Source organism: Dama dama, chromosome 20, assembly GCF_033118175.1.
Source record: "Dama dama isolate Ldn47 chromosome 20, ASM3311817v1, whole genome shotgun sequence".
Lineage (NCBI taxonomy): Eukaryota > Metazoa > Chordata > Mammalia > Artiodactyla > Cervidae > Dama > Dama dama.
Window position 1 is genome coordinate 10,096,806 of NC_083700.1, and position 26,809 is coordinate 10,123,614.

The 26,809-nt window shown below is 45.0% G+C and overlaps 1 protein-coding gene and 1 pseudogene across 1 annotated transcript; one reads left to right on the forward strand and one right to left on the reverse strand.

Annotated features, from left to right (window-relative positions):
• The first annotated feature begins 2,182 nt into the window (after nt 1-2,182).
• Nucleotides 2,183-25,656, forward strand: F11R (F11 receptor). The gene is made up of 10 exons (XM_061120345.1): nt 2,183-2,339; nt 21,007-21,075; nt 21,226-21,333; nt 21,549-21,695; nt 21,989-22,191; nt 22,550-22,652; nt 22,789-22,896; nt 23,116-23,128; nt 23,431-23,479; nt 23,619-25,656. Exons 1-10 carry the CDS (start codon nt 2,279-2,281, stop codon nt 23,652-23,654), a joined length of 897 nt encoding a protein of 298 aa, XP_060976328.1. The 5' UTR covers nt 2,183-2,278; the 3' UTR covers nt 23,655-25,656.
• Nucleotides 8,073-12,431, reverse strand: LOC133040532 (small ribosomal subunit protein uS10-like; annotated as a pseudogene).
• Nucleotides 25,657-26,809: the final 1,153 nt, after the last annotated feature.

Here is a 26,809-nt window from a genome sequence, read left to right on the forward strand (position 1 = left end):
CAGTTTGTCACTGAATTCCTTTATGTGAAGGGTGAGAAAGTGACCTAAATGACCTTTACGACATCCCTTCTACCTAAAGACTGATAAGTCTCAGAGTTCCTTTAAATCCCTGCCTGAGGGACTTCTCTGCCCAGTGGCTAGGAATCTGTTTGCCAATGCAGGGACCCAGGTTCAATCCCTGGTGACGGAGGATTCCACATGATGCAGAGCAACGAAGCTGGTGAGCTATAACTACGGAACCCACGCTCTGGAGCCCTCATGCTGCGACAACTGAAGCTTGTGTGCCTAGAGCCTGTGCTCCATGACGGGAGAGGCTGCTGCAATGAGAAGCCCATGGGCTGCAACTATCGAGTAGCCCCTCTTTGTAACTACAGGAAGCCTGTGTGCCTCAACAAGGACCCAGCACAGCCAAAAATAAATAAATAAAGCACTGTTAGGGCTTCCCTGGTGGCTCTGTGGTAAAGAATCTACCTGCAAATGGAGGAGACACGGCTTCAATCCCTCGGTCAGGACGATCCCCTGGAAAAGGAAATGGTAACCCACTCCAGTATTCTTGCTTGGGAAATCCCATGGACAGAGGAGCCTGATAGGCTATATATAGTCCATGGGGTCACAAAAGAGCTGGACCCAACTCAGGGGTTAAACAACAACAAAACAGTGTATACATGTAAATAGATAAAATCCCTGCTTAAGTTCGCCCATCTTAAAATTTTCTCTGACAATCACAGTCCAGAGTGCCTGGTCCCTTCTCCAAGCTCTTCTCTCTTCTCTTTACTGTCATATTTAACTTTATGTGTATGTCTTTCCAAGACTTTAAATTCCCTTGAGGCTAAAGACCAGAGCTTTGCAAGCTTTCTCTTTTGAAACTTTACGAAGTTTCTTTTTTGGATACATATTGTTCTGTTTCCTGTATTGTATTGGAAGTAAACTGTAAATCATTTGAAGTCACAGATCATGGTTTATATTTATTTGTATTACCTCACAGCACCCAATAGGTGCTTGTTAAACATTGCTTCAAGTTGGGTGAAATGTGAAGAGGACTTTTGGCCCAAAGGAATAAAGGCAAAGATGAAAGAGCAAAAGGTCAAAGAATACCACTGTTTTGGATACAAATATGGACTTCTTACTTGCAGTGAGAAGTCCAGGAAGTTTTCCCACAGGGAACCTGGATATACTAAGAAAAAACCCTATTTTTTTCCTGCAGGGGGCGTGGGTTTAATCCCTGATCTGGAAGTAAGATCCCGAACGCAGCCTTGCGCAGCCAAAAAGTTAAAAAAAAAAAAGTATTACGATCACAATGTAAAATCATTGTGAAATATTAGAAACTAGAAATAATAAAGGTGTTGCGAATGGGTTTCAAATAAAAACGATGTAACAATATAAATATTAAGAGTATCAACATAGCCTATAGAAAGAGGGTTTAGCAGGCACGCAATTATGCGCAGTGAGAAGATAAGCAATACGGAAATGCGGACCTCTGCTGGCTGATTAAACTTGTGTAAAGGACATACCCACAGTCACTCACAGTGAAGTTTATAGAGCGTCTGTAGGTCAGTGTGTATTATCTGGGTGTGTGTGGTGATTCGATTCTGCCCTTCCCACTGAATGGAGCGCTTCATTCCCACCTCTTTTCCCTTTCCTCCTCTAGCGCAGCCTTGAATCCTGCGAATGGAGTGGACAGAGGAACACACGTTGAGGGTCTTCTCTCCCGACCCTCACATATTAATACACGTGGTTTTTACTTGACAAAGGACTGGACCAAGGTTTCTGCGGCTGCAACTTACATTCCGAATAAACAAACCATTACATACGAAGAAACAAAGCCAGGCACAGAACAACCACCTTCCCGACCACCTCCGTTAAGGTGTTCCTCTAATCTTCCGGCTGCAGTTCAGAACCTAGCCAGTCACAAAGTCCCTCCTTCAGGAACGCCGCCCAATCACAGAGTCCTCACCTGCAGAAGGTGAGGCCTGGGTCTCCGCGCGCGACAGTCTCCGGGCCCAATCAGGGGCGGATCGGGCTTGGAACGGCTCCAGTCCGCCTTACTGGGAGTGGTGGGCGGGACTGCACCTGGCGCCGGTGAGTCACTCAGAGGAGCGGCGGCTCCCTCCACCAATCGGAAAGTGCAGAGGCGCGGCGCCGACCAATCGGGCGTGAAGGGAAGGGCCGGGCAGCGCTCAACCTGGCGTCTGGAGTTTAGTCCCCGCGCTGCTGTGGGCGAAGCTGGGTCTGTTTCTAGGGTCGCAGTGACTGCTGTCGCATCGGGATCTTGATCGTGATGGGTACAAAGGCGAAAGTCGGCAGCACAGAGTTGCTTCTCTTCACGTCGATGATCCTGTGTAAGTTCCCGGAGTTTTCGGAGGAATCCGTGCGTCTGATCAGAGGTTGGAGGAGGCGCTCCCCACACCTCTGGCTCGCGAGAGGGGAGGGGTTCTGAAACCAGCCCGCCTCACCCTCCTAGCCCTCTTTTCCACCCTAGACTCGTCCCTCTTTTTTCCCTCCCCCCTTCCCCTGGTGAGTGGCTGGCTCCCCTCCCCCACACTTATGAATAAGGATCTCCTCTTACATCCACCCGGAGGGAGCTGCCTCTTCCGCACTTTTACCTAAATTCACGGGGGAAGATTGGTTCCCCTTTCCTCCATTCTCACTGCTGAGGGCTGGGGGCTCGGGGGCGCTGCCCAGCAGGGATCACGCATCTGGGAAGGGCCATCCTGCCCCTCCAACATCCGCCAACCATCCGAGATTAGTCGGGAGCCTCCCGTCCCCTGCCTCTCTTCGGATGTTTTACTCCTGAAGGGTGCTCAGAGAAAATCTAATGGAGGTCGACTGGAGTGGAAGTCCCTTTCCCTGGTTGTTGCTGAAGGGTCTTTTTAGCTTTCCCCGAATCTTTGGGTTGCATGGTTGCTCCGGGAAAAGTATCCAGTTGCAACCCCCCCCCCTTTTTTTTTTAAAGGAAATGCATAAAATTGAAATCTAAAATTTCTTAGCACAGCATTCAAAGTTCCTTTCTAGCATAACTTACTTTGGGAGTCCTTAATAAATGTTGTTGACGGAGAGACCATTCCCAGGGGAAGGTCGTGTTTTTTGGTTGGCTGGTTCCTTCTCTGAGCCAGAACTCTGCCCTCCCCCTTGGCCATGTTTGAGAGTTTTTGTTTCCTTTGTCAACTCCCTTTCCTGTGGAACAGTGAGGCTCACTTGCTGGGGCAGGCCTCTGTCTACAGTTGTGCGTGTGCCCGAGTTTATGGTTTGTGCCTCAGTCTACCTGCGTCAGCATCTGTACACTTATCTGATTCTTGAGTGTCTGTGTGTGCTACTGTGAATGGTTGTGTCGGCAGGGGGTCTGTAAGAGTCTCCATTTCCCCCTCAAGATCCCTGTTTTTGAAAATGTAGTAGAGATGAACAATTAAGACCAATATTGGTGATTACAAGATAATTCACTTTGCTTAGTGTGAAGGGTGCCCTTAGACAGATGGATTGCGACTCCTTTGTTTCTTATCACAAAAACATTAACCCTTGGGATACCCTGGACCAGCAACAAGTCAGATCCTCCCTTCCCCTATTGTACAGATCAGGAAACAGATACAAAGAGGGGAAATGACTTGATAAGACTGACAAAAAGGACCTGGGACTGGAACCAAAGTCTCCTGACTCACTTCTCCTTTTTCTACCCTTGGGCCCATCTCAGGCACCCTGTGACACTGGAACCAGCATGTCAAAACATCAGTTTGGGATACTGCTCTGGAGTCCACTATCTCACCTACCTTTTTCAATTTTTCTTTCTTACTAGATTCGTTCTTTTCTCACTTCTCCCTTTCATTCTACTCCTCCATTTCCCCCCTTTCTTCAATTTCCATTCTTTCCTTCCCATTCTTCTCCATTTACTTCTGTCTGTATCTTAGAAATGCTAGTGACACCCATAGTCATTTCCTTGTTGTGTGTGGTGCTCAGTACTAAACACTTTGCCAACCCCGTCAACCCTCGTACTCATCTCCCCACCTCCCAACCTAGAAATTTCTGAGTCAGTAACTGTGTTTGTGACAGTGTTTGTCAGGCTTATAAGACTCCTAGAACTGCATCCTTCTCCCTTTTCCTCTTCCCCCCTCATTTTCTGTAATAACCCCACAATATATTACCACAGATTGACACTGAAAGCATTGTGATATCACCCTTCTGAGCTTGGGAATGCCCTCTAGTCTGTTCAGGGAATCAAGAAACAGTGGTTTAGAGGGAACTTGAGATGATGTTGTATTAGCTTGACAGGACAGTGGATCCTGGGAAGTAACATGTCCTGGAGTTGGAGGAACTGACCTTGTCACATGTAAATAGGGCTAGACCTGGGAGATGCTATTTGGTTAGCACAGTGAGAATGGGAATAACAACCAGGCCACCCCCCACCTGGGTTCTAGCTTGACTTTCTTCTGGCTTATTTGTGATCATAGTCTAGTAACTCAGTCTTTTCATCTGTAATACAAGAGTATTACAGGAGTAATAATACTTGTCCTAACCTCATCCTGAGGATCAGCTGGGATAATAGCTACATGACATACATGAAAGCGATTATTAGTGGGCAGCTCTTACCCTCCTTTGGATTTTGTGAGGGTGAAAGAATGCTGCCCGCATTCTTTCTCTGACCTTAGAGCAGGTCAGAGAAAGCAGGCAGAGACCCTGCCAGATTCCAAATGGCTCGAGTGAAAAAGTAGGGGCTTTCTTGCCTGTCCGGGTCTGTCCTCTGCCCTTGGGATATGGGAAGCTTATATAGGATGCTTGCATGTCCTTGCTCCTCACGTGGACTCCCCCATCAGGGAGGATGAAGAAAAGATCAAGTAGTGGCCCAACCCCTGCCTGGGGAATCTAGTGGAGAAGAAGGCCTGAACCTGCTGGGACAGGGTTGGAGACTAAACACTGGGAGAACTGGGCCTGGGAAAAGAAAAACTGGTGACCAAGAATACTAGCCTCCTTCCCCCTAGAGAGCCCATGTTTAAAAAAGTTTCCAGCTATCTCCTAGGCAGGAAGAGGCATTTCTGTTTAGCAAGATGTGTGTGTATAGGATGACTTTTGATGTGACCACAGGGGAAGTGGATACCTGGTTGGAACCCTGGTATTTGCACGCACACCCCTTCATGAAGTGTCTGCATTGAGGCATTCCAGGAGGGAGAAACTGCTGCCCTGTGTCTGTCTGGGTCAACCTGTGAGTCTGGCTGTTTCATATTGATATTTTGGACTCAAGCCTTTCTAGCTTTCATATTTAGGGTTAGACTCACCTCAGACTGTAGATTGGTGAGTCACTGTTTTCCCTCCCTCTGCAGGGGGTTCTATGAAAGAACTGTTCCCTCGAAACCAGAACCTAGAGACTAGTGACGCAACAAGGTGAAACAAGGAAGTGAGTGGCAGTGGAATTCCAGTGTCTTATTAGTTTTTCTCTCCTTACTCCAGAACACTTTCACTTTATGACAGTTCTCTTCAGTTTCTTGTGATCTGGGCTGCCTGGCGTCTCCAGCCTAGTTTTAGCTTTGGGTGGAGCTACTATAATTTAAAAAAACAAACAACAACATTTGTCTGTTTAGAAGACGTTAATATGTTAACGTGGTTCGAGAATCAAAATAATGTTAAACGAGTGGGGTTATCACTCCCAGCTGGTTCCTGTTCTTTCCACACCTCCCCTAGTTTCCTGTGTATTTTTCCAGTGGTTTGTTATACAGATACTAGTATATATAAATATATATTGCTTTCTTTTTCCTTTCCTTACACAAAAGGAGGCACCCTCTATACATTCTATTCCATCCTGTATCTTGTTTATTTCATTTGATATGCCCTGGAGTTCTTTTCATATTGTTGGTGTGGCCCTGGCCGTTAGAATATTCTACCGTCTCCCCACCTCCTCCCCAGGCCCTCTGGGTTAAGGGGCATCTATTCTGTGGATTCAGAAGTGGCTGACACTAAAAAATTGGGTTTGTTTTTCACTTCTGTTAGCATTGAGGGGAGACCTTGGGGATCTCTAAACTCAGCCCAGCTTCCTCTCTAGAGGTTCAGGAAAGGGCTGAATGGCCACTTGTCAAATGTAACTGTGGAAGAAGTTTCATTGTCGTCAGAGGGTTGTGAGAATTAGAGTGAGTGGATACACACTGGGGTTTTCCAGGCACTGAAAACTCAGGGATCATCTGCCTGGGACTCCCTGATAAGCAGGGTTTCTGTCTAAAGTCCGCCTGGTGTCATGTGTTTTACAGTGTGGGGGTCAGATGGGAGGAAGCAGCTGGCTGGCCAGAAGTCTGATACCAGGGCCCTTGGAGTGAGCCCTGGGTAGGCAGGCACAGCCTGCTCTGTAATGAGTAGCTGGGTGGGGGAGGAGAGCCCAGCTGGTAGAACTGGAAATTCTGCTGAGAGAGGGCTGGAGGGAGCCGTGGAGTGAAAGCTCTCCTGTCCTGCAGAGCCATCATCACCACTTTCTGCTGCACTCAGAGGGCTGTGTCAGTTGACCCACGTCACTGAAAGTACAGCCAAGCCTGGATGTTTAGATTTAGCCCAGCCAGTCTTTGGCTCACACAGGCTTCCTCTTGCCCACACATTCCTTATCTGTCCCACCTCAACCCCCAGGAGTGAGTTCAGTCTCTACAGGGTGAGTGGTGGGAAGGACAGAGCCAACCAGGGGTGGAAGCCCTGGGTCCAGGCTCTAATTGCACTGTAATGTCAAATTCAATTGTTAATCCAACAAGCATTGGTGTTTACTATGTTCTGAGCACTGTGCTGAGATTAGAGATTAAAAAAATGAATAACCTCTGCTATTAAGAAACTCTGAGGGCAGTCAGGAATTTGTAACCATTAGCCAACAGCTGATGTTAGGTAAACTGTGAGCGTACTGTATCTGGGGGCTTTCTGAGGCTTTGGCTTATTCTGAGGCTGGTGGGTTCTGTGAGACTCATCTGCCTAGAGGGGAAGTTTGGATGAATTCTTAGAGAAAACCAGAGACTGGCTGGCTGGCTTCCTGGCTTCCCTCCTTTTCCTTCCTTCCTTTATTTGTTTGTTTTTAAATGGATCAAAACAAACTCGTTGCATGAAAACACCTTAAGGAAAATTCTAATGATTAACAGGATTGTATAGTGAAAACAAAGTTAATAAAGCAGTAGAAGGAAGTAGCTTTTCTGTTGTGGGTTTGACCTGTGTTTACAGGGACGGGTTGGTGGGTTCTGTCAGACATCTGGATGCCTCCACCCTCTGTGACCACCTTCTTATTAACACAACACTGCTTTGGTGGCAAAGCACAGCTCTAAGAACAGGGGAGGATACAATGTATCTTGTTTTCTGTTTCTAAGGAGTTATAGACATGTATTTACTAAGTAGAATACAGAGCACCATGCGTCAGGGGCTGTCATCGAAGTACAGAATGTTTGGGGAACGTAGAGAAAGCGTTACTTTTCAAAATGATAAAAATGCTTTATTAAGAAATGATAGATGTTCAATGCAGAAAATGGGAAGACAGGGATATAGAGAAAATAAAATCACATGCCATCCTGTTCTTTAGAGATAACACTGATTACTGTTTTATTCTTATCTTTCCTCTATGATTAATATGTGGTATAGCTGACCTATGCAAAATATATTGGAAAAAAATGAAATGGCTGTTTGATGTCATTAACTCTTCTTTAAGCCTTGGCCCTGTGGGCAGATATTCATTTAGGTCACACCAGCTCAACAGAAATCCATGCATACCAGTGTTTAAGCCAAGTTGTGTACTAAATTACTTTGAGCTATGGCCAGTTTGTCAGATTAGGTAGGAATTCCAGTGGGAAAAAACAAAACTGTGTTATAGATCCCTTCTCATTTAGATTATTAATGACTGAATATCAGTTTTAAATGAAATGGGTGATTAACTCCATGACAGAGGACAGGAACATAAATGTTCTATGTGTTCTGTGATGGTAGCGTACTATTGCAAACCATGGCCATATATGTATTTTTTCTTCCTTTTTTTTTGAGTAAGCAATGCTTTAAATAAAATCCATTCTATAGTATTATACTGTATGACTATCCTGTAACTTACTTTATTGTTCACTTTTTGCTGAGCATTTTTTTTTCTTTGCTGTATGATATAACATTAAATTGTCCTTGAATATACATCTCTAAGCTTACCTTTGATTATTTTCTTAGGTTATATTCCTAGAAGTTGAAGAGAGATTAATTTTGACTGGGGAAAGGTATAATGGATCAAGGGACACTGGACCAGAATCTTGAAGGATGAATCGTGTTTTGGTTCTCTGCTGGAGACACTGTGTAGTATAGTAGTTTTGGAGACTCAGAATCAGGCAGACTTGGGTTAAGATTCCCACCTCGTTTGCCGCTGTGTGATTTGGGACAACTATGAAAAAGCCTCGGTATTCTCATCTATAAAGTGGGATGATAACAATAATACTTGCCTTCCAGGGTTGTTTTCTTTCTCCTTGAAACATTTTTAATGAGACAATGCAATGCATATGCTCACACTTCTTCCTGCCTTTTTTCTCTCCTTGAAATTTATCAGACTCATATACAGGATCTTGATTGTAATCTCCTGTTTCTTACTCATCTGTTACTTCATTTCACCTTCAAAGTTTTATGTCATCATCCTGTGCTTCCTATTGTGTTCTTGTAACTCTTGATCGTTCTTCCTTCGTTTTTGCCTTTGCTTTTGCCTCCCCTTTCTGGCTATATTTTATTTTTCTTTGCTTCTTGTGATCTGATTTTTCTTTCCCCTTTATAACTCCCATTTCCCACTCTTTTTTCTTTAACTTAAAATATTCAATACATACTTGGTTGTTACACAAATGTAGAACATAGAAAAGTTGCCTGTATCCTCATCTCTCAGGTAATATGCACTGTCAAGGGTTTGGAATCTATTCTTAGAGATACCTTTACGTGTATACTAGGATTATTTTTCTGAATAAATTGATCTACCTTAACTTTTGGCATGGCAATATGGTTAGTTTTATTTGTTTGTTTTTATTTTTACTTAGTTGTATAATTTATTGTACCCTTGAGCCAGGTTACCTGGTTAGAATCCTAGCTCTACCTCCTACTAGCTTTGAGACCTTGAGCACATTACTTATTTCTGTGCTCCAATTAATGCATATGTAAGGTGGGAGCAATAATAATATTTATTTCATAACATTATTACAAGGATTAAATGGAACCTGTAAGGGCTCAGAAGAGTATCTGGTACATAGTATTCAAGAAATGTTAGCTGCTATTATCTTATTATTCATGCTGTTTTTTAACTTATTTGGTCATGCTCAGTAACTTCTGTCTAGAATTTGGATATAATTAATTAAACCTTTCAGAGGACAAACCTTGAAGAGGCCTTGTTTAGTTTTGTTGGGCTTCCCTGGTGACTCAATAGTAAAGAATCCACCTGCCAATGCAGGAGACCCAGATTTGATCCCTGACCTGGGAAGATCCTACCTGCTGTGGAGCAACTAAGCCCATGGGCCACAACTGCCGAGCCTGAGCACCTTCGAGCCTGTGCTCCGCAAAGTAGCCCCTGCTCACCAAAACTAGAAAAAAGCCTATGCAGCAATGAAGACCCAGCACAGTCAAAAGTAAATAAAATTATATGTTTAGAAAAGGATGGGATAGAGGGTCCCCAGGGTCCCTTCCAAAAAAAAAAGTTCTGTTGGTTTTTTTAAAAAAAATTATTTTACCAAGGTATATTTTGCATGCAACATTATTTTAGTTTCAGATGTACAAAATAATAATATAACAATTATATTTATTGAAGAATGATCACCACAATAAATGTACATCTGTCATCATACATAGTCATGAAATTTTTTTTCCTTTTGATAGAATTTTTAAGATTTACTCTCTTAGCAACTTCTAAATATGCAATACAGCATTATTCACTATAGTTACCGTGTTGTGCATCATATCCCATGACTTAGTTATTTTCTAACTGAAAGTTTGTACCTCTTGATCCTCTTCACTCATTTTTGCCCCCAACCCTCTCCTTGCCTCTGGGAAGCATCCAGTCTTTTTTCTGTGTCTGTGAGCTTGGAGTTTTTTTGTTTGTTTCTGATCCCATATATAAGTAACATCATATGGTATTTGGACTTTCTCTGATTGACTTAATTCACTTCACATAATGCCCTTAAAGCCCATCCCTGTTGTCACAAACGGCAAGATTTCATTCTTTTTAATGACTCAGTGATAGTCCATTGTGTATTATGTGCATTCTTAAGCCTCCGGCTAACTCTGCTGGCCCCAGTGTGAAGGGAAAGAGGGGATGTCTGTACTGGAATCAAGTGCCGCTGAGACTCAGATGAGGCCTGTGAGTGCAGGAGCCTGGATTCCAGCTCAGAGTTGTGTGGAGGACAAGGGATCCTTAGCCTTTGAGTCCTTGTAGGACTGGGCAGGAATTGGGGGCAGAGACTGAGAGGAAAACAACTGTCAGGAAGGTAACTTGCATCTTGTTTTCTCCTTAGATTTGCTGTTAGTCGCTAAGTCATGTCTGATTCTTGTGACCCCATGGACTGTAGCCCATCGGGCTCCTCTGTCCATGGATTCTTAAGCAAGAACAACTGGAGTGGGCTGCTGTTTCCTACTCCAGGGGATCTTCCCAACCCAGGGATCAAAGCTGCGTCTCTTGCGTCTCCTGCATTGGCAGGTGGATTCTTCTTTGCCACCTGGGTAGAGAGAGCCCCAGATCATATGATATTTCTACATTTAACTTTTTGAAGAACCCCATACTGTTTTCTATAGTGACTGTATCAATTTACAGTCCCACCAACATGATGTTTGCATGAGGGTTCCCTTTCCTCCATGTCTTCACCAGCATTCGCTGTTTCTTGTCTTTTCTGGGGTTAGGGAGCGTGCTGGTGCAGTTTGTGGAATCTTAGTTCTTTGATCAGGAATCAAACCCATGGCCCCTGCAGTGGAAGCAAGGATCTCTAACTACTGGACCACCAGGAAATCTATTTCTTGTCTTTTTTGATAACAGCCATTCTAACAAGTGTGAGGTGGTATCTCATGGTTTTTGATTGGCATTCCCTGATAATTAATGATGTTGAGCATCTTTTCATGTACCTGTTGGCCATCTGTATGTCTGTCTTCCTTGGAAAAATGTCTATGCAGATCCTCTGACAGTTTTTAAAGTAGATTGTTTAGGTGTGGTTTGTTTGTTTGTTTGAACTATGATTTGTATGAGTTCCTTATACATTTTAGATATTAATCCCTTATAAGTTAAGTGAGTTGCAAATATTTTATCCCATTCTCTAGGTTGCATTTTTAGCTTTTTTTTTTTTTTTAACAAATTTAAATTTTATTTATTTATTTGGGCATGCTGTGTGGCATGTGGGATCTTAGTTCCTGGACCAGGGATCAAACCCTTGCCTCCTGTCTTAGAATCATGAGTCTTACACTGCAGGCAAGACCCACCTTTTCATTGTGTTGGTGGTTTCCTTTGCTGTGCAGCATGTTGATTCTTTCAGTCTTCATGTCATCGTGCGTACTTGAGTCAAGGCTGGAGTGACTGGGGATTCAGCCAGAATGCCCATTGCTGATGTCCAATTTGAAACTTTGTATTGGTCTGCTTGGGATGCCATAACAAAATACCAAAGGCTAGGTAGCTTGAACAGCACTAATTTATTTTCTCACAGTGCTGGAGCCCAGAAGTCCAAGATCACGGTGCTGGTAGGGATGGTTTCCTCTGAAACCTCTCTTTGACTTACAGTGGCCACCCTCTTGCTGCCTCTTCACCTGGTCATTCCCTCTGTGGCATGAGCACCCTTAGTGTCTCTTTGTAGAACACCACCAATCAGATTGGATTAGGGCACGTCCTAAGGGCCTCATTTTAACAATTGTATCATCCTTAAAGGGCTTGTGTCCAAATACAGTTACTTTCTGAGGTTAGGGCTTTCATATATGAATTTTGAGGGAATACAGTTCAATCCTTAAACACCAGAAACCATTTTGAAGATTTGGCAGAAAGAGCAATGATCTAGTCAGGTGTCTCTTCAGATGACTTGGGCTTGGGCTTACTTGGGTTGCTCTTGTGATCATGAAAAAAACAGGTTTTTTTGTTTGTTTATCAATATTTAGAAAAATGTTAATTTAAGCCTCTGCAGTGGTGACTTCAACCTTGACTCTTAGCTCCGTACTGATGAAAGTGACCTGCTTGGCAATCTCAGGACTGTGTAGGTCATTGAGTTGCATATGGCTCCTCATCTGGAATCAGTCTCAGATATTAGAACTTTCACCACAAGGGGTTTTCCTTGTAGTTATTCTCAGGGTTTTGGTAGGCGTCCGAACCCGTCCTTACACTTTGAGATTCTTTCCCTTTGGGCCTCTGGTCAGGTCAGCACATACCTTCTCCAAAGACTTCACGTTGCAGCTGGTGAGGGTAATTCTAATCCTGTGAATTATCAGCTCTGGCTCCACAGGGGTCTTTCTGTATCTTCAAAAGCCATGACTGTGGCTGTGGGGCTTCCTGCAGGCTGCTTCCTTGGCGAGAGCAGACAGTAAGGCAGGGAGCAGGAGCAGGTAACTCCAGGCTCTGCTGCAGCAGCAGCCGTTTTCCTCAAAGAGCTGGGGGTGTTTTAAATGGATTCACATCTTTTGTCCATTTCCCCACATTTTTAGACCTTTCATTAGAAAACCTTCTGGCACTTCTTCCACTTTTGGCTCTGCACACTTCTCCTGGATGCAGGAAACCACCTCTACCATTGTGCAGGCAGACAAACCTACAGCTTTGAAGCTAGTGTTTTGAATCAGGTTTTTTTTTGGGGGGGGGGTGCCTCATCTGTCAACTTGAAAAATGGTCTTATCTTAACAAGTAGATGTTACAGTGAATGATTTGCTCTGACCTGATTTGTTAAGGCTCTGTGTTGTTCAATATCATTTTGTACCAATTTGTACTTACGCTAAGTGATGAGAAAGAATGATAGATTAACATATAGTTCCTGCTCCTTTGGGAGTTTACTGCCTGATAGGGGAGACCTACAGGCACAGAGATGAACCCACTCCAGTGTTCTTGCCTGGAGAATCCCAGGGACTGGGGAGCCGGGTGGGCTGCCGTCTATGGGGTTGCACAGAGTCGGGCCCGACTGAAGTGACTTAGCAGCAGCAGCAGGCACATAGATGATGTCATTATAACATAGGAAGCGCTTTGACAGTGTTTTGCATGGTGTAGTGGAAGCCTAGGAAGGAGACGGAGGAAGGATTGGGAGTGGGGTAAGTCATTTTCCGGAAAATAATGTGGATGAATATCTGCTGGCGAGATGAAGAAAGAGGGGAAAGGGTATTCTGCATGGCAGGAATAACATGAGCAAAAGCAGAGGTTGTGAAACTCTTTGCTGGGAATTTTAAATAGTTTTGTATTGCTGGGGGGTAAATTGCAAGAGTAGAGAGGGTGATGAAGATGATAAACTTATCACCAGGTTGGGTTTTGCTAGAACTATTGCCTGGCTGAAAAATTTGGATTTTATCTTACAGGCAATGTGGAATCACTGGAAGCTTGAAGCAAGTGTGAGATCTGAACTTTCCAGAAGGCTGTATAGTGTAGCCCAGTCTCTGGAACTGGACTTCTTTGGTTTGAATCTGTAGCTCTTAGTTTCCCCATGTAGAAAAGAGATGATAATAACAGTATCATCCAACCCCTAAGGTTGTTGTAGGGATTAAATGGTAGTCCATGTAATATGCTTATAGCAGTGCCTGGCATGTAGTACGTGCTCAATAAAAGTTAACTCTTTCTCCAGCAGTGGGGTGGAGGATAGATGTGAGTGGGTCAAGATTAAAGAAGGCAGAGAAAACAACTGAAAGACTAAATGCAATTCTCCAGATGACGATTTTGAGTTCTGGTGCTGGAGAAGATTCTTGAGAGTCCCTTGGATTGCAAGGAGATCAAACCAGTCAATCCTAAAGGAAATCAATCCTGAATATTCATTGGAAGGACTGATCCTGAAGCTGAAGCTCCAATACTTTGCCACCTGATACGAAGAGCAGACTCATTGGAAAAGACCCTGATGCTGGGAAAGATTGAGGGCAAGAGGAGAAGGGGGTGTAATTTCAGGTTGAGAGCCAAAGAGGTACTGAAGTAGACTGAACAGTGGACACGCATGTTGGGTCGCAAACAGTATGTGTAGACTACTTCTTTAAGAAGTTTGGGGGAAAAAAAGAAGTTTGGAGAAGAAGGGAGGAAAAAGTTGTAACCAGAGAGGGGTGCAAGGTTAAGTGAAAGTTTTCTGTACATGAAGGCACCAAAAATCTACTGATACCTTTGACTCTGTAACTTTTCTTGTTGTGAACTTAAGGGTAAATTAAACATCACAATGGAAAAGGTGAAATTTTCTTCTGTTTTGGTTTACCATATTCATTATCAATAGTAGGACATTTGTATGTATGTACATTATGCCAAGTATACTCAGATGGTAATTAATCTGCCTGCAGTGTGGGAGACCCAGATTTGATCCCTGGGTTGGGAAGATCCCATGGAGAAAGGAATGGCTACTAACTCCAATATTCTTGCCTGGAAAATTCCATGGACTGAGGAGCCTGGCAGTGTTCCATGGAGCCTGGCAGACGAGCCTGGCAGAGTCCATGGGGGTCACAAAGAGTTGACACGACTGAGCGACTAACACACATACAATATGCCAAGTATAGGTCCAAGGTTAAATGCAAAAGGGAGGTTGTGATGCAGTAAAGGAAAATATAAAATAGATGAGAATGGATGTGGAAATCGTGGGTGTTGTTACGTAGCTGGGGTGTGATGAGGAAAAGTCCTCAACTCTGCTGGTCTATACATGGTGGTTCTAGAAAAGAGTCAGTCTTTCTAAGGCTAAGTCACAGTGATAGAGGAGAGATGGTTTGGTGGGCTGGATTGTAAGCATTTTTTCAGAAGTATTTACATTTACTTATATGCCTTACTTTGAAGTCAGAAAAAGAAGTGTGTACAGAAGGACCTCTGGACAGATGATACAATAAGGCTTAATACCTATTGGGTGCTTCCTGTTGGCCAGACACTCTTATAAGCCCTTTATTTGTAGTAACTTGTTTAACTCTCAACAACAGCTCTTTGATGTGGAAACTGTTATTATCCCCATTTTACAAATGGGCAGACTGAGGTTCAAAGTGGCTTGCCCGGGTCACACAAATTATAAGTAACAGAGCTGGGATTTGAATGCAGGTAGGCTGGTTCCAGAGGCTTGTTCTGGAATGAGAAGGGGACCGTGGATCAGGATGACTGGGGTGTCCTGCAGTCACCAGGAAGGAAGGACACGGTGGCTGGACTTGCCTCATGGTGCAATACGCAGTCACAGTAGAACTCTGAGCATTGCAGTCAGGTCATGGGGGAAGTCATCAGCAGTGCCTGCGTCAGAGGAAGGTGGGAAGGCCATGAGGTAAAGGGCCCCGTATTTTAAATAAGAGGAGAGAAGCCTGTACTAGGTAGTAGCAGTCAGATTTCATGAGAAGGGGAAGATGCCTGTTGTCCAGTGGGTTTGTGAATCTATGTGGCGGTGTCATTCCTGAACACGCTCTAGATCTGATGATCTGAGAGGACTCAAAAAAGAACTTTGGCTAAAGTTAGAAGTAGGGCAGAAATAATCATCAAATTCATGTGCTGTGATTTATTTATTTGTCTTCTTTTAGGTGGCCTTTTATTTCAAGGGCTAGTTTTTAGCTTAATTAGAAGCTGTTCTTCATTTGGGTGGTGTCATAGGTTGGCTTCTTGGGAAGCTGACTCTTGAGATGTCAGTTACTGTACTAAGACTTTTATTAGGGAGTGCTCTTGGGATCCACACCTATGGCCAGGAAGCAGGATTGGGCAGAGGGAGAAGTTGAGCTGTACTGTAGTCCCAGCAAGGTCTCAGCCTTGTGCACAGGAAACTCTGAAGCAGGAATCGGCCTTCACTGTTGTCCCAGGTTGGGGAGGTAGGACAATGGAGCTGGGGCTTTATATGTCCTCACCACACCCCACATTTTTTTTGATCACATGGCATGTGGGATCTTAGTTCCCTCACCAGGAATTGACCCCGCTTCCCCTGCATTGGAAGCACAGTGTCTTAACCACTGGACTACCAGGAAAGTCCCCAAAAGTCAGTTCTTGCTGGTTCTCTCTCTCTATTTTTGGCCACAGGGCTGGCTGGATCTCAGTTCCCCAGTCATGTATTGAATCCAAGCTACAGCAGGGAAGTCCAGAATCCTAGCTCCCCCTCCTCTCCATCAGGCATTGGATGCTGCTGCCCTGACCCTGTTCTGCCTGGTAGGAGGCATGCCCCTGGGCAGGTGTTCTGGTTACCCTCAGAGAGGGATGACAGCTGCAGGCTTTCTTCTGGCAAGTAGTCCAGCAGCCAGGACAAGTCTTTCATTCCTGAAGAGAGATCTGGTTTTGAGTATCTCAGTGCACATCTCAGGTAGCAAATTATAAAATTTGAGAATCTTAAAAACAAACAAAAAAAATTCCCATCATCAAAGCAGAGAAAGTTGACTTGGGCAAAAAATCAAAACGTTTTACTATCTGCATCCTTGATGAGAACTGAATCAGAGAACTTCCATATCCTCAGGTTTCAATTTAGTAAAGGTTATATGCTTTAATTTCTGTGTCTGTTGTTACATTTGATTATAGATTTGACTTTGAAATGTAGTGCCAAATATACAGACACAAAATAATATTATTAGAAGTAATTTAGAGATAAAATGGACCTGACTTTTAAAGCAATCATATTTTAGTACATAGTTTGCCTCCATTAAGGTGTGTGTTCTCAGTCGTGTCTGACTCTTGGCGACCCCACCAACTGTAGCCCTCCAGGCTTCTCTGTCCATGGGATTTCCTAGGCTAGAATACTGGAGTGGTTTGCCACTCCATTATTTGCCTCCTTCAGGGGCTCTTCTTGACCCAGGGATCGAACCTGTGTCTTCTGCATTGGAAGGCAGATTCTTTACCATTGAGCTACCTGGGAAACACTGCCTGCATTAAACCAGTGGCTTTTCTTAAAAGCAGCATGGTGTATAAAAGTATGCTATAATAAAGGAGATAAAAAGTATGGTATAATAAAGGAGTTATAGGAGTAACCTGTATGCTCATCACAGCTCTGTCATTTCCTAGCTATGAAAACTTGGATCCTCCACTTAACCTTTTAGACATGCAATTTTTTCATCTATAAAATGGGAGAGAGAATACTTAGCCTGGCTAATTCAGTGTTGTTGTATCAAATTGAAATAAATTACGTAAAAATACTCTCTAAATACTTAAGTCAGAAAAGAAAGGAAGAAAGAAAGAGGGACTTCCTTGGTGGTACAATGGATAAGAATCCTCCTGCCGAGAGAGGGGACCTGGATTTGATCCCTGATCTGGGAAGACTCCAAATGCTGTGGAGCACCTGAGCCCGTGTTCCCCAACCACTGAGCCTCTGCTGCACATCAAGAGACGCCTCTGACGAGAAGGCCGTGCACTGCACAGTGAAGGGAGCCCAACTCAGCAGTCAGAGAAATCCACATGCAGCAGCAAAGACCCTGTGCCACCAAGTAGAAATACATTTATTACAAGAAAAGAGAAAGAAACAGGAAAAAGAACCTAGGCTTCCCTGTCCATCACCAACTCCTGGAGTTTACTCAAACTCATGTCCATCGAGTCGGTGATGCCATCCAACCATCTCATCCTCTGTCATCCCCTTCTCTTGCCTTCAATCTTTCCCAGCATCAGAGTCTTTTCAAATGAGTCCATTCTTTGCATCAGGTGGCCAAAGTATTGGAGTTTCAGCTTCAGCATCAGTTCTTCCAATGAATATTCAGGACTGATTCCTTTAAGATTGACTGGTTTTATCTCCTTGCAGTCCAAGGGGTTCTCAAGAGTCTTCTCCAACATCACAGTTCAAAAGAATCAATTCTTCAAGCACTCAGCTTTCTTTAAGATCCAACTCTCACATCCATATATGACTACTGAAAAAACCATAGGTTTGACTAGATGGACCCTTCTTGGCAAAGTAATGTCTCTTTTTAAATAAACTATCTAGGTTGGTCATAGCTTTTCTTCTGAGGAGCAAGTGTGTTTTAATTTCATGCCTGCAGTCACCATCTGCACTGACTTTGGAGCCCCAAAATATAAAGTCTCTCACTGTTTCCATTGTTTCCCCATCTATTTACCATGAAGTGATGGGACCACATGCCATGATCTCAGTTTTCTGAATGTTGACTTTTAAGCCATCTTTTCCACTCTCCTCTTTTACTTTCATCAAGAGGCTCTTTAGTTCTTTGCTTTCTGCCATAAGGGTGGTGTCATCTGCATATCTGAGGTTATTGATATTTCTCCCGGCAATCTTGATTTCAGCTTGTGCTTCAACCAGCCCGGCATTTCTCGTGATGTACTGTGCATATAAGTTAAATAAGCAGGGTGACAATATACAGCCTTGATGTACTCTTTTCCCGATTTGGAACCAGTCTGTTGTTCCATGTCCGGATCTAACTATTTCTTCTTAACCTGCATACAGATTTCTCAGGAGGTGGGTCAGGTGGTCTGGTATTCCCATCTCTTTCAGAATTTTCCACAGTTTATTGTGATCCACACAGTCAAAGGCTTTGGCATAGTCAATAAAGCAGAAGTAGATGTTTTTCTGGAACTCTCTTGCTTTTTCGATGATCCAGCGGATGTTGGCAATTTGATCTCTGGTTCCTCTGCCTTTTCTAAATCTAGCTTGAGCATCTGGAAGTTCACAGTTCATGTACTGTTGAAGCCTGGCTTGGAGAATTTTGAGCATTACTTTACTAGTGTATGAGATGAGTGCAATTGTGCGGTAGTTTGAACATTCTTTGGCATTGCCCTTCTTTGAGATTGGGATGAAAACTGACCTTTTCCAGTCCTGTAGCTGCTGCTGAGTTTTCCAAATTTGGTGGCATATTGAGTGCAACACTTTCATAGCATCATCTTTTAGGATTTGAAATAACTCAACTGGAATTCCATCACCTCCACTAGCTTTGTTTGTAGGAATGCTTCCTAAGGCCCACTTGACTTCACACTCCGGGATATCTGGCTCTAGGTGAGTGATCACACCACTGAGGTTATCTGAGTCAGGAAAATCTTTTTTGTATAGTTCTTCTGTGTATTCTTGCCACCACTTCTTAATATGTTCTGTTTCTGTTAGGTCCATACCATTTCTTTTTTTGGGGGGTGGGGCATGCCATTTCTGTCCTTTACTATGCCTATCTTTGCATGAAATATTCCCTTGGTATCTCTAATTTTCTTGAAGAGATCTCTAGTCTTTCCCATTCTGTTGTTTTCCTCTATTTCTTTGCATTGATCACTGAGGAAGGCTTTCTTATCTCTTCTTGCTATTCTTTGGAACTCTGCATTCAGATGGGTATATCTTTCCTTTTCTCCTTTGCCTTTAGCATCTCTTCTTTTCTCAGCTATTTGTAAGGCCTCCTCAGACAGCCATTTTGCCTTTTTGCATTTCTTTTTCTTGGGGAAGGCTGTACAATGTCACGAACCTCCATCCATAGTTCTTCAGGCACTCTGTCTATCAGATCTAATCCTTTGAATCCATTTGTCATTTTCACTGTATAATCATAAGGGATTTGATTTAGGTCATACCTGAGTGGTCTGAAGTGGTTTTTCCCACTTTCTTCAATTTAAGTCTGAATTTGGCAATAAGAAGTTTATGATCTGAGCCACAGTCAGCTCCCAACCTTGTTTTTGCTGACTGTATAGAGTGTCTCCATCTTTGGCTGCAAAGAATATAATCAGTCTGATTTTGATATTGACCATCTGGTGATGTCCATGTGTAGAGTTGTCTCTTGTGTTGTTGGAAGAGGGTGTTTGCTATGACCAGTGTGTTCTCTTGGCCAAACTCTGTTAGCCTTTGCCCTGCTTCATTTTGTACTCCAAGGCAAACTTGCCTGTTACTCCAGGTATCTCTTGATTTCCTACTTTTGCATATTCAGTTATATGAGTAATTTAATAAAGGAAAAATATACTTGCATTGAACAGATGTGCTTGCATTTATCTAAGAAAGACAGGATTTGACTAAAGCATCCTTCATCAGTTTGGGCTTGGAAAGCATAATTGAGAGTAACTATGCAAGTGCGGGTTGATAACTGTATCACATCCCAGAGTCCTCGTGCTGGCGCTTGTTTTGGAGTGTGTCGGCCCCTCCTGTGAACCTGCTGCCTGTCTCACCTCCTCTCAACCCCACCACACACACCTTTTCTTTCCCTTTTCCTTTGGGCAAGAGTGAAAATGAAGTTGCTCAGTCATGTCCGACTTTGCAACCCTATGGACTGTAGCCCACCAGGTTCCTCTGTCCATGGGATTTTCCAAGGAATAATACTGGAGTGGGTTGCCATTTCCTCCTCCAGGGGATCTTCCCGACCCAGTGACTGAGATTCTCTTGAGGTGATCTAAGCCCACTTCTGGTCCAGGACCAGCTGTGTGATCTTACACATGTTTCTTTACTTTAGTTCCTCATGTAAAACTGGGATGATAATACTTGTCCTGCTGATCTGTCATGCTTGTTTCAAGGATCAAACGAAGTAATGTATGTGAAAACACCTTAAAAAGCACAAAGCGCCCTCCAAATGCTGAGTATTGTTACCCTATTACTGCTCCTTCCTTTTCTTCCCTCCCTTGCCTCCAGCTTTCTGGCTTCCTGCCAGGATTGTCTGACAAGTGACAACAATTATTTGCTGAGAAGCTTTCTCTGAACCATGAAATGTCATTTGGGAAACTGTTCTTGGACTGGTTGGAACTAATTAGATTACTGGTAGTCACAGAGGGAAATTTTTTTTTTTTAATGAAGGACATTGCTTTAGAAATAAATTTTTTTGTTTCAAATTGATTAAACAAGTGTTGGCCTGCAGTTTAGCAAAGAACATTTGAAGAAGATGGTGAGAGGGTGTGAAATCTGAGAGGAGTTTGGATCTCTTGAATCCCTTGACCTTGAGATCTCAGCACAGAGGGTCCCAGCTCCAGATGCTCCATCAGCTGGGACTGCTCTTCCCTCTCCCTGGCATTTCTCTGCCCACTCCTGATGGACCTACCTCTCTTCTTCTCAGGCTTCCTGGCATTGGGCAGGGGTGCGGTGCAAACTTATGAACCGGTAGTCAGAGTTCCTGAGAATAAACGTGAGTTGGGAGGGGCTGTGGGGGATGGTGGGGGCTGGGGTGAGAGGGAGGTGAGCAGGGGCAGAGCTTTGGGGAACATCGAACCCACGTGGTGCTTTGGGTCCATTTGCTGCTGCTCCTTCCTCCCACTCACTTGGATTCTGTCTGCAGCTGCCAAGCTGTCCTGCTCCTACTCGGGCTTCTCCTCGCCCCGTGTGGAGTGGAAGTTTACCCATGGGGATATCAGAGGTCTCGTTTGCTATAACAACAAAATCACAGGTGAGTCTCTCCATCTCCTTGCTGACCGCCTACTTGTAGATGGATTGGTGGTGCTTGGATTCCAGCAGAGGGGCCCACCTTGGGGCTCAAGTCTCCAGGGCCTTCCCATCGCCCTTGTTGGGGGAAGAAGGGAGCCCCTGTGCCTTGGGTACTACCGTCACCAGCTTCTCTCAGCTCTCCAGCTCTCTCTGCCCCTGCTTCCTCTCTCCTGGCAGCTTCCTATGAGAACCGAGTTAGCTTCTTGGATGGTGGCATCACCTTCCAGTCTGTGACCCGGAAAGACACGGGGATGTATACCTGTATGGTCTCTGATGAAGGCGGCAACACCTATGGGGAGGTCACAGTCCAGCTCATCGTGCTCGGTACGTGCCACAGGTCCATGTGGGTTGCAGTCGGTTGCTTCCCTAAACCCTTAGCAGGCTCCGCTAAGCTTCAGAGCTCACCAGTAGTGAGCATGCTTGTGGCAGGTTGCGGGTGGGGCAGGGAGGAGGGTATTCACAGTCCTGGTGCTGCCAGAGAATGATAAGCTCCGGGTCAGGGGGAAACTAAGGGCGCAGGAAGGGAGGAAGGCCAGAGCTGATGGATGGGGGCATCATGCTTCTGCCTTCAGGCCGCCCTCCCACCCTTGTGACCAGTCCCTTCTCTTCCTCCCCAGTGCCTCCATCCAAGCCTACGGTCAACGTCCCCTCTTCTGTTACCATTGGAACCCGAGCAGTGCTGACCTGCTCAGAGAAAGACGGTTCCCCACCGTCTGAATACAAGTGGTTCAAGGATGGGATAGAGATGCCCGTGGAACCCAAGAGCAACCGAGCCTTCAGCAACTCTTCCTATACCCTGAACCCCAAGACAGGGGAGTTGGTATGGATGTGTGTGTGTTAGCTGCTCAGTCCTGTCCGACTCTTTGCGACCCCATGGACTGTAGCCTGCCAGGCTCCTTTGTCCATGGAATTCTCCAGGCAAGAATACTGGAGTGGATTGCCATTTCCCTCTCCAGGGGATCTTCCCGACCCGGGGACCAAACCTTCGTCCTCCTGCATTGCAGGCAGTGCAGATGGGGTTGGGGTAAAAGGTGTGTGTGATGGGGTGCAGGGTTATAGAAGCTCTGAAGGTGGGAAAAAGCAAGCAACAAGGTAACTTTGGCATGAGGGTCAGGAGACATAAAAGAGAGGTAAGTGACTTCTTCAAGCAGGAAGCCAATTCATCTTCTGCCCTCTAGACCTTTGATCCCGTGTCGGCCTCTGATACTGGAGATTTCACTTGTGAGGCGCAGAATGGCTATGAGTCACCCATGAGGTCGGACACCGTGCACATGGATGCTGGTGAGTGAGGGGGTGGCTGGGGCTTGAGCTTGGATCTGGGGTGGGGATTGGGGTCTGCTTTCCATCCTGGCCTTGTGGTGCTGTCAGTGCAGTGAAGGTGTCTTAAGGTGCCTGACCTCTCTCTTGTGTCCCATAGTGGAGCTCAATGTCGGGGGCATCGTGGCAGCTGTCCTCGTAACGCTCATTCTCCTGGGAGCCTTGATTTTTGGCATCTGGTTCAGCTATAGCCGAGGCTACTTTGACAGTAAGTATTTGCCCTCAAAGGTGGATCCTCCCTGTTTCAGGGCCTGGTTCTTGAGTGCCACCTGAGTGCCAACCTGGTACTGAGCCTTTGTGTGCTGGGCTACCTCCTGGGAAGCACGGGTCACCCATGTCTCAGGGCCACACACTGGGTTCCCCATCTTCTTTTGCTGTGCTGTCTTCTACTCTGCTGACACTCATGGTCCCATTTCTTGTCTTTCAGGAGCAAAGAAAGGGTACGTGAGCTGCTGTCCAGGGGCTCTCTGAGGTTGAGATCGTGGTTATGTATGGTTTGAAGCTGAGATGTGCCCAGGGGAAGAGGTTGGAGGGGGAAGGCAACCAGCCTGGTGGGGAGAACATCTGGATTTCTACCACTGTCCACTGCGGTCCCACGCTTGTCCTTTCTCCCTCCACCCAAACCTCCCCGCCGAGAGCTCCGTGCGCCCGTGCAGTTCTCAGTCCTGGCCTCTAACGTTAGTGAGTGGAGGTTAAGGAGAGGGGCTGGGACTGAGTGTCTCTATCTTCTGCCTTGTCTTAGGACCTCCAATAAGAAGGTCATTTACAGCCAGCCCAGTGCTCGAAGTGAAGTGAGTATGCCTGCCCTGGGTGGGGAGGGCCCCCTGGCTGGAGTCGGGGGTTTCCAGCCTGTGTTTGCATGTATTCTGGGGATTATCTAGCAGCTAAAGAAGACTGTAGAGAGCTGACTTGGATGTTTTATTTCTCCAGCGGGAGTTCAGGCAGACCTCGTCCTTCCTGGTGTGACCCTGGTCCGGCTTCTCTCCTGTCCTCAGTGCTTGCCTTACTCAGGTGCTACCAGACTCTGGCCCCTGATGTCTATAGTTTCACAGGATGCCTTATTTGTCTTCGAACCCCATCAGGGGCCCCCACTTTTATCTTAGGTTGTGTTTTGTAATAATTTCAGCCATGTGCACCTTCCTGCCTTTCCCACCACTGCTGAGTGGCCTGGGACTTGTTTAAAGCCTTCTTGTCCCAGCCCTACAAGGGATCAGAGAGAAGTCCTGACTCATGCCTGCTGACCACAAGTAGACCACAGGAGCAGTGGGGTCCTCACTGCCCCCTGCATGTAGTGGTTCTCAGATGGGACTCTGGAGCCTGGCTTCTTGACTCTTCCCTGCCATGCTGAGGACGGGTAACAGCTGTTCTAGAGTCGGGGCTGGAGACTGGGAGCAGCTGAAATGGTTGTTTGGAAACAAAGTCAAGTCTCTTCCACCTCTGCAGCCCACTTTCTTCTGTCTTCCATGGGAAGTGCCACTGGGATCCTCCTGCACCATCCTCTTCCCGAACACAAGCAGACTGACAGCTATGTCTGTAGGGAAAACAAGAACTTTTTTTGTGGGAAGCCTAGTAAACTTTCAGAACACACGGAGAGAAGAGTTTTTAAACCACTGATCTACAGAAAGGAAAGCTGCAGTGGGTAGCTCAAGCTATCACCCTTCTCTTGGTTGGAACAACTTGACCTGCCCTTTTAAGATATGTCTGCAGGGTTATGGAAGTTTGTGTAGCAGTCAGTTCTGCTGAACATGTGTGTGTGTGTGTGTGTGTGTGTGTGTGTGTTTGTGGTCTTAGCTCTATGTTGAACTCGAGTGTTCCAGAGTCCTCTTGTGGGGGGAGGAGAGCCCCTGGGTTCTACTTGATCTGACTCATCCAGTGAACGAAGCCTACCCTCCCACCTCTGCCAACCCAGATGCACTAGTAGACTTCCCAGAGGCTACAGGAAAAGCTGCTCCAGAGGCTGAGGCAGGATTTCTCAAATCCTTTGGAGAACCACTTCTTTAGTAGTAGTTTAAAGTCTACCCGGAGAAGGCAATGGCACCCCACTCCAGTACTCTTGCCTGGAAAATCCCATGAGCGGAGGAGCCTGGTAGGCTGCAGTCCATGGGGTCGCGAAGAGTCAGACATGACTGAGCGACTTCACTTTCACTTTTCACTTTTATGCACTGGAGAAGGAAATGGCAACCCACTCCAGTGTTCTTGCCTGGAGAATCCCAGGGATGGGGTCGCACAGAGTCAGACATGACTGAAGTGACTTAGCAGTAGCAGTAAAGTCTACTACTACTTTATTTAGAGGATAGGTGTAAGTGAGAGCAGGAGAGAGTGGGGTAGACACACCTGTCCCTGCTTTCCTCATCCCATCTGGACCCTTCTTTGCCCTTGAATCTATTCCTCCCTTTCCCCAGCAGTCTATTTATTAACTAGCAAGAGGGCAAATAAGGGATCTTCTAGGATTGATTTTGCTAATTTTTTTGAGGATACCGAGCACCATTTCACCATATTCTGTACCCTTATCTGACAGTCCCTCCCAGAACTGAGTTTTCTTTTCATCCAGGTTCAGAAGGAAAAACAAAAAACAAATCATATCGTCACGCACCAATAAAAAGTAAGCTGTCCAGATGGAAATAAAATCTAATTAGGCAATAAAAGTAGAGATTGTGAAACGGTTCAGTACGAATGAAATTTTCAAAGTATGTTTCAGTTTCCTGGTTGGGAGACAGGGTGGGAAGGATGGGGGGTGGGTGGGTAAAGGGCACAGGGAGGCAGAGGTGAATCATTGCTCTTGCAAGTCTGGAGCAAATGGTCCGTCACTCCCTAGGTCCCTTGTGAGGAGTATGAGTCAGTGATTACCAGCCTTGGTATTTACTTCTCCAGCTAACAACAGCCCCTTTGAGTTGGAAAACACCTTATCTGCTTTCATTCTAGAATGTTAAAACTAATTTTTGTAATAAATGTTTATTTTTCACATTGAGTTTGTTTAAATCCTGAAGTTCTAGCTTTAAAGAATTGGGACTCTCAGAATGACTTCAACATTCAATAATTTTCCCTGTAGTCTTTTATTTAAGATACCAGGGATATCCTTCTACAGAATCTGGTGGTTAGATTTCAGTTTAACTTACCATTGGAGAAGGAAATGGCAACCCACTCCAGTATTCTTGCTTGGAAAATCCCATGGGTGGAGGACCCTGGCAGGCCACAGTCCATAGGGTTGCAAAGAGTTGAATACTTCACTTAAACTTACCATTAGACTGTACTTGAATGGTAATGCTTCAAATGAATATAATCTATATTAAAAGGAGGCTTGGGGTTGGAGAACAGGGTGATTCCATAGAGATTAGTGTTTTAAACATGGACACAACCTGATTAGAGATAAAATGACTGAACATTAAGGATGTGTTTGTTGTCCCTGTATTAATAGGATTTGCAGATCAGGTGAGGGTGGGGAAAGTGGGAACTGGATTGGTCCATTTCTGCACGCTGGGGCACGGGACAGCTCAGTAAAGGAGATAAATGAAGAAAGTACAACTTGCACTTTAAAAATCTCTAATTTTGCAATCTGTTGTCCCTTCCTTGGTACTAACTGTAAAAACCTAGTATGAAATGGAACTTTTCTAAGAAGAGGAATTTGTAATTTTTTTCTTTATTTGGCCACACTGGAGCTTGTGGAATCTTAGTTCCCCAACCGGGGATTGAACCCTCGGCCCATGGCAGTGAAAGCCTGAGTCCTAACCACTGGACCGTCAGGGAATTCCCCAGGGGCTTGCTGAATAATAACTATCATTCGTGAAGTTACTGTGGACTACTACTATCCCCACTTCATAGATTGGGGAAAAGAGGCACAGAAATGCTGAGGAACCTAGGCGAGGGTAGATCTGGGGTTCAGGACAGCGTCAGAAGAAGCTGGGTAGCACATGTTCTGCTCACAGTGACCCTGCATGAAAAAGGAACTGGAGACAATTTAATTTTCCCTGTAGAGGTGTGTATGTGAGGGTTAGGGGAGAGCAATGACACTTGGGGTTTTCTCTGAATTGTGATGCCCCAACAGTACAGACTGGCAGCTGTGAAGCTCTTGGTAAAATGTAGGGCTTGTGAGCGCCACCTTCTGGAATGAAAGATAATGTTAC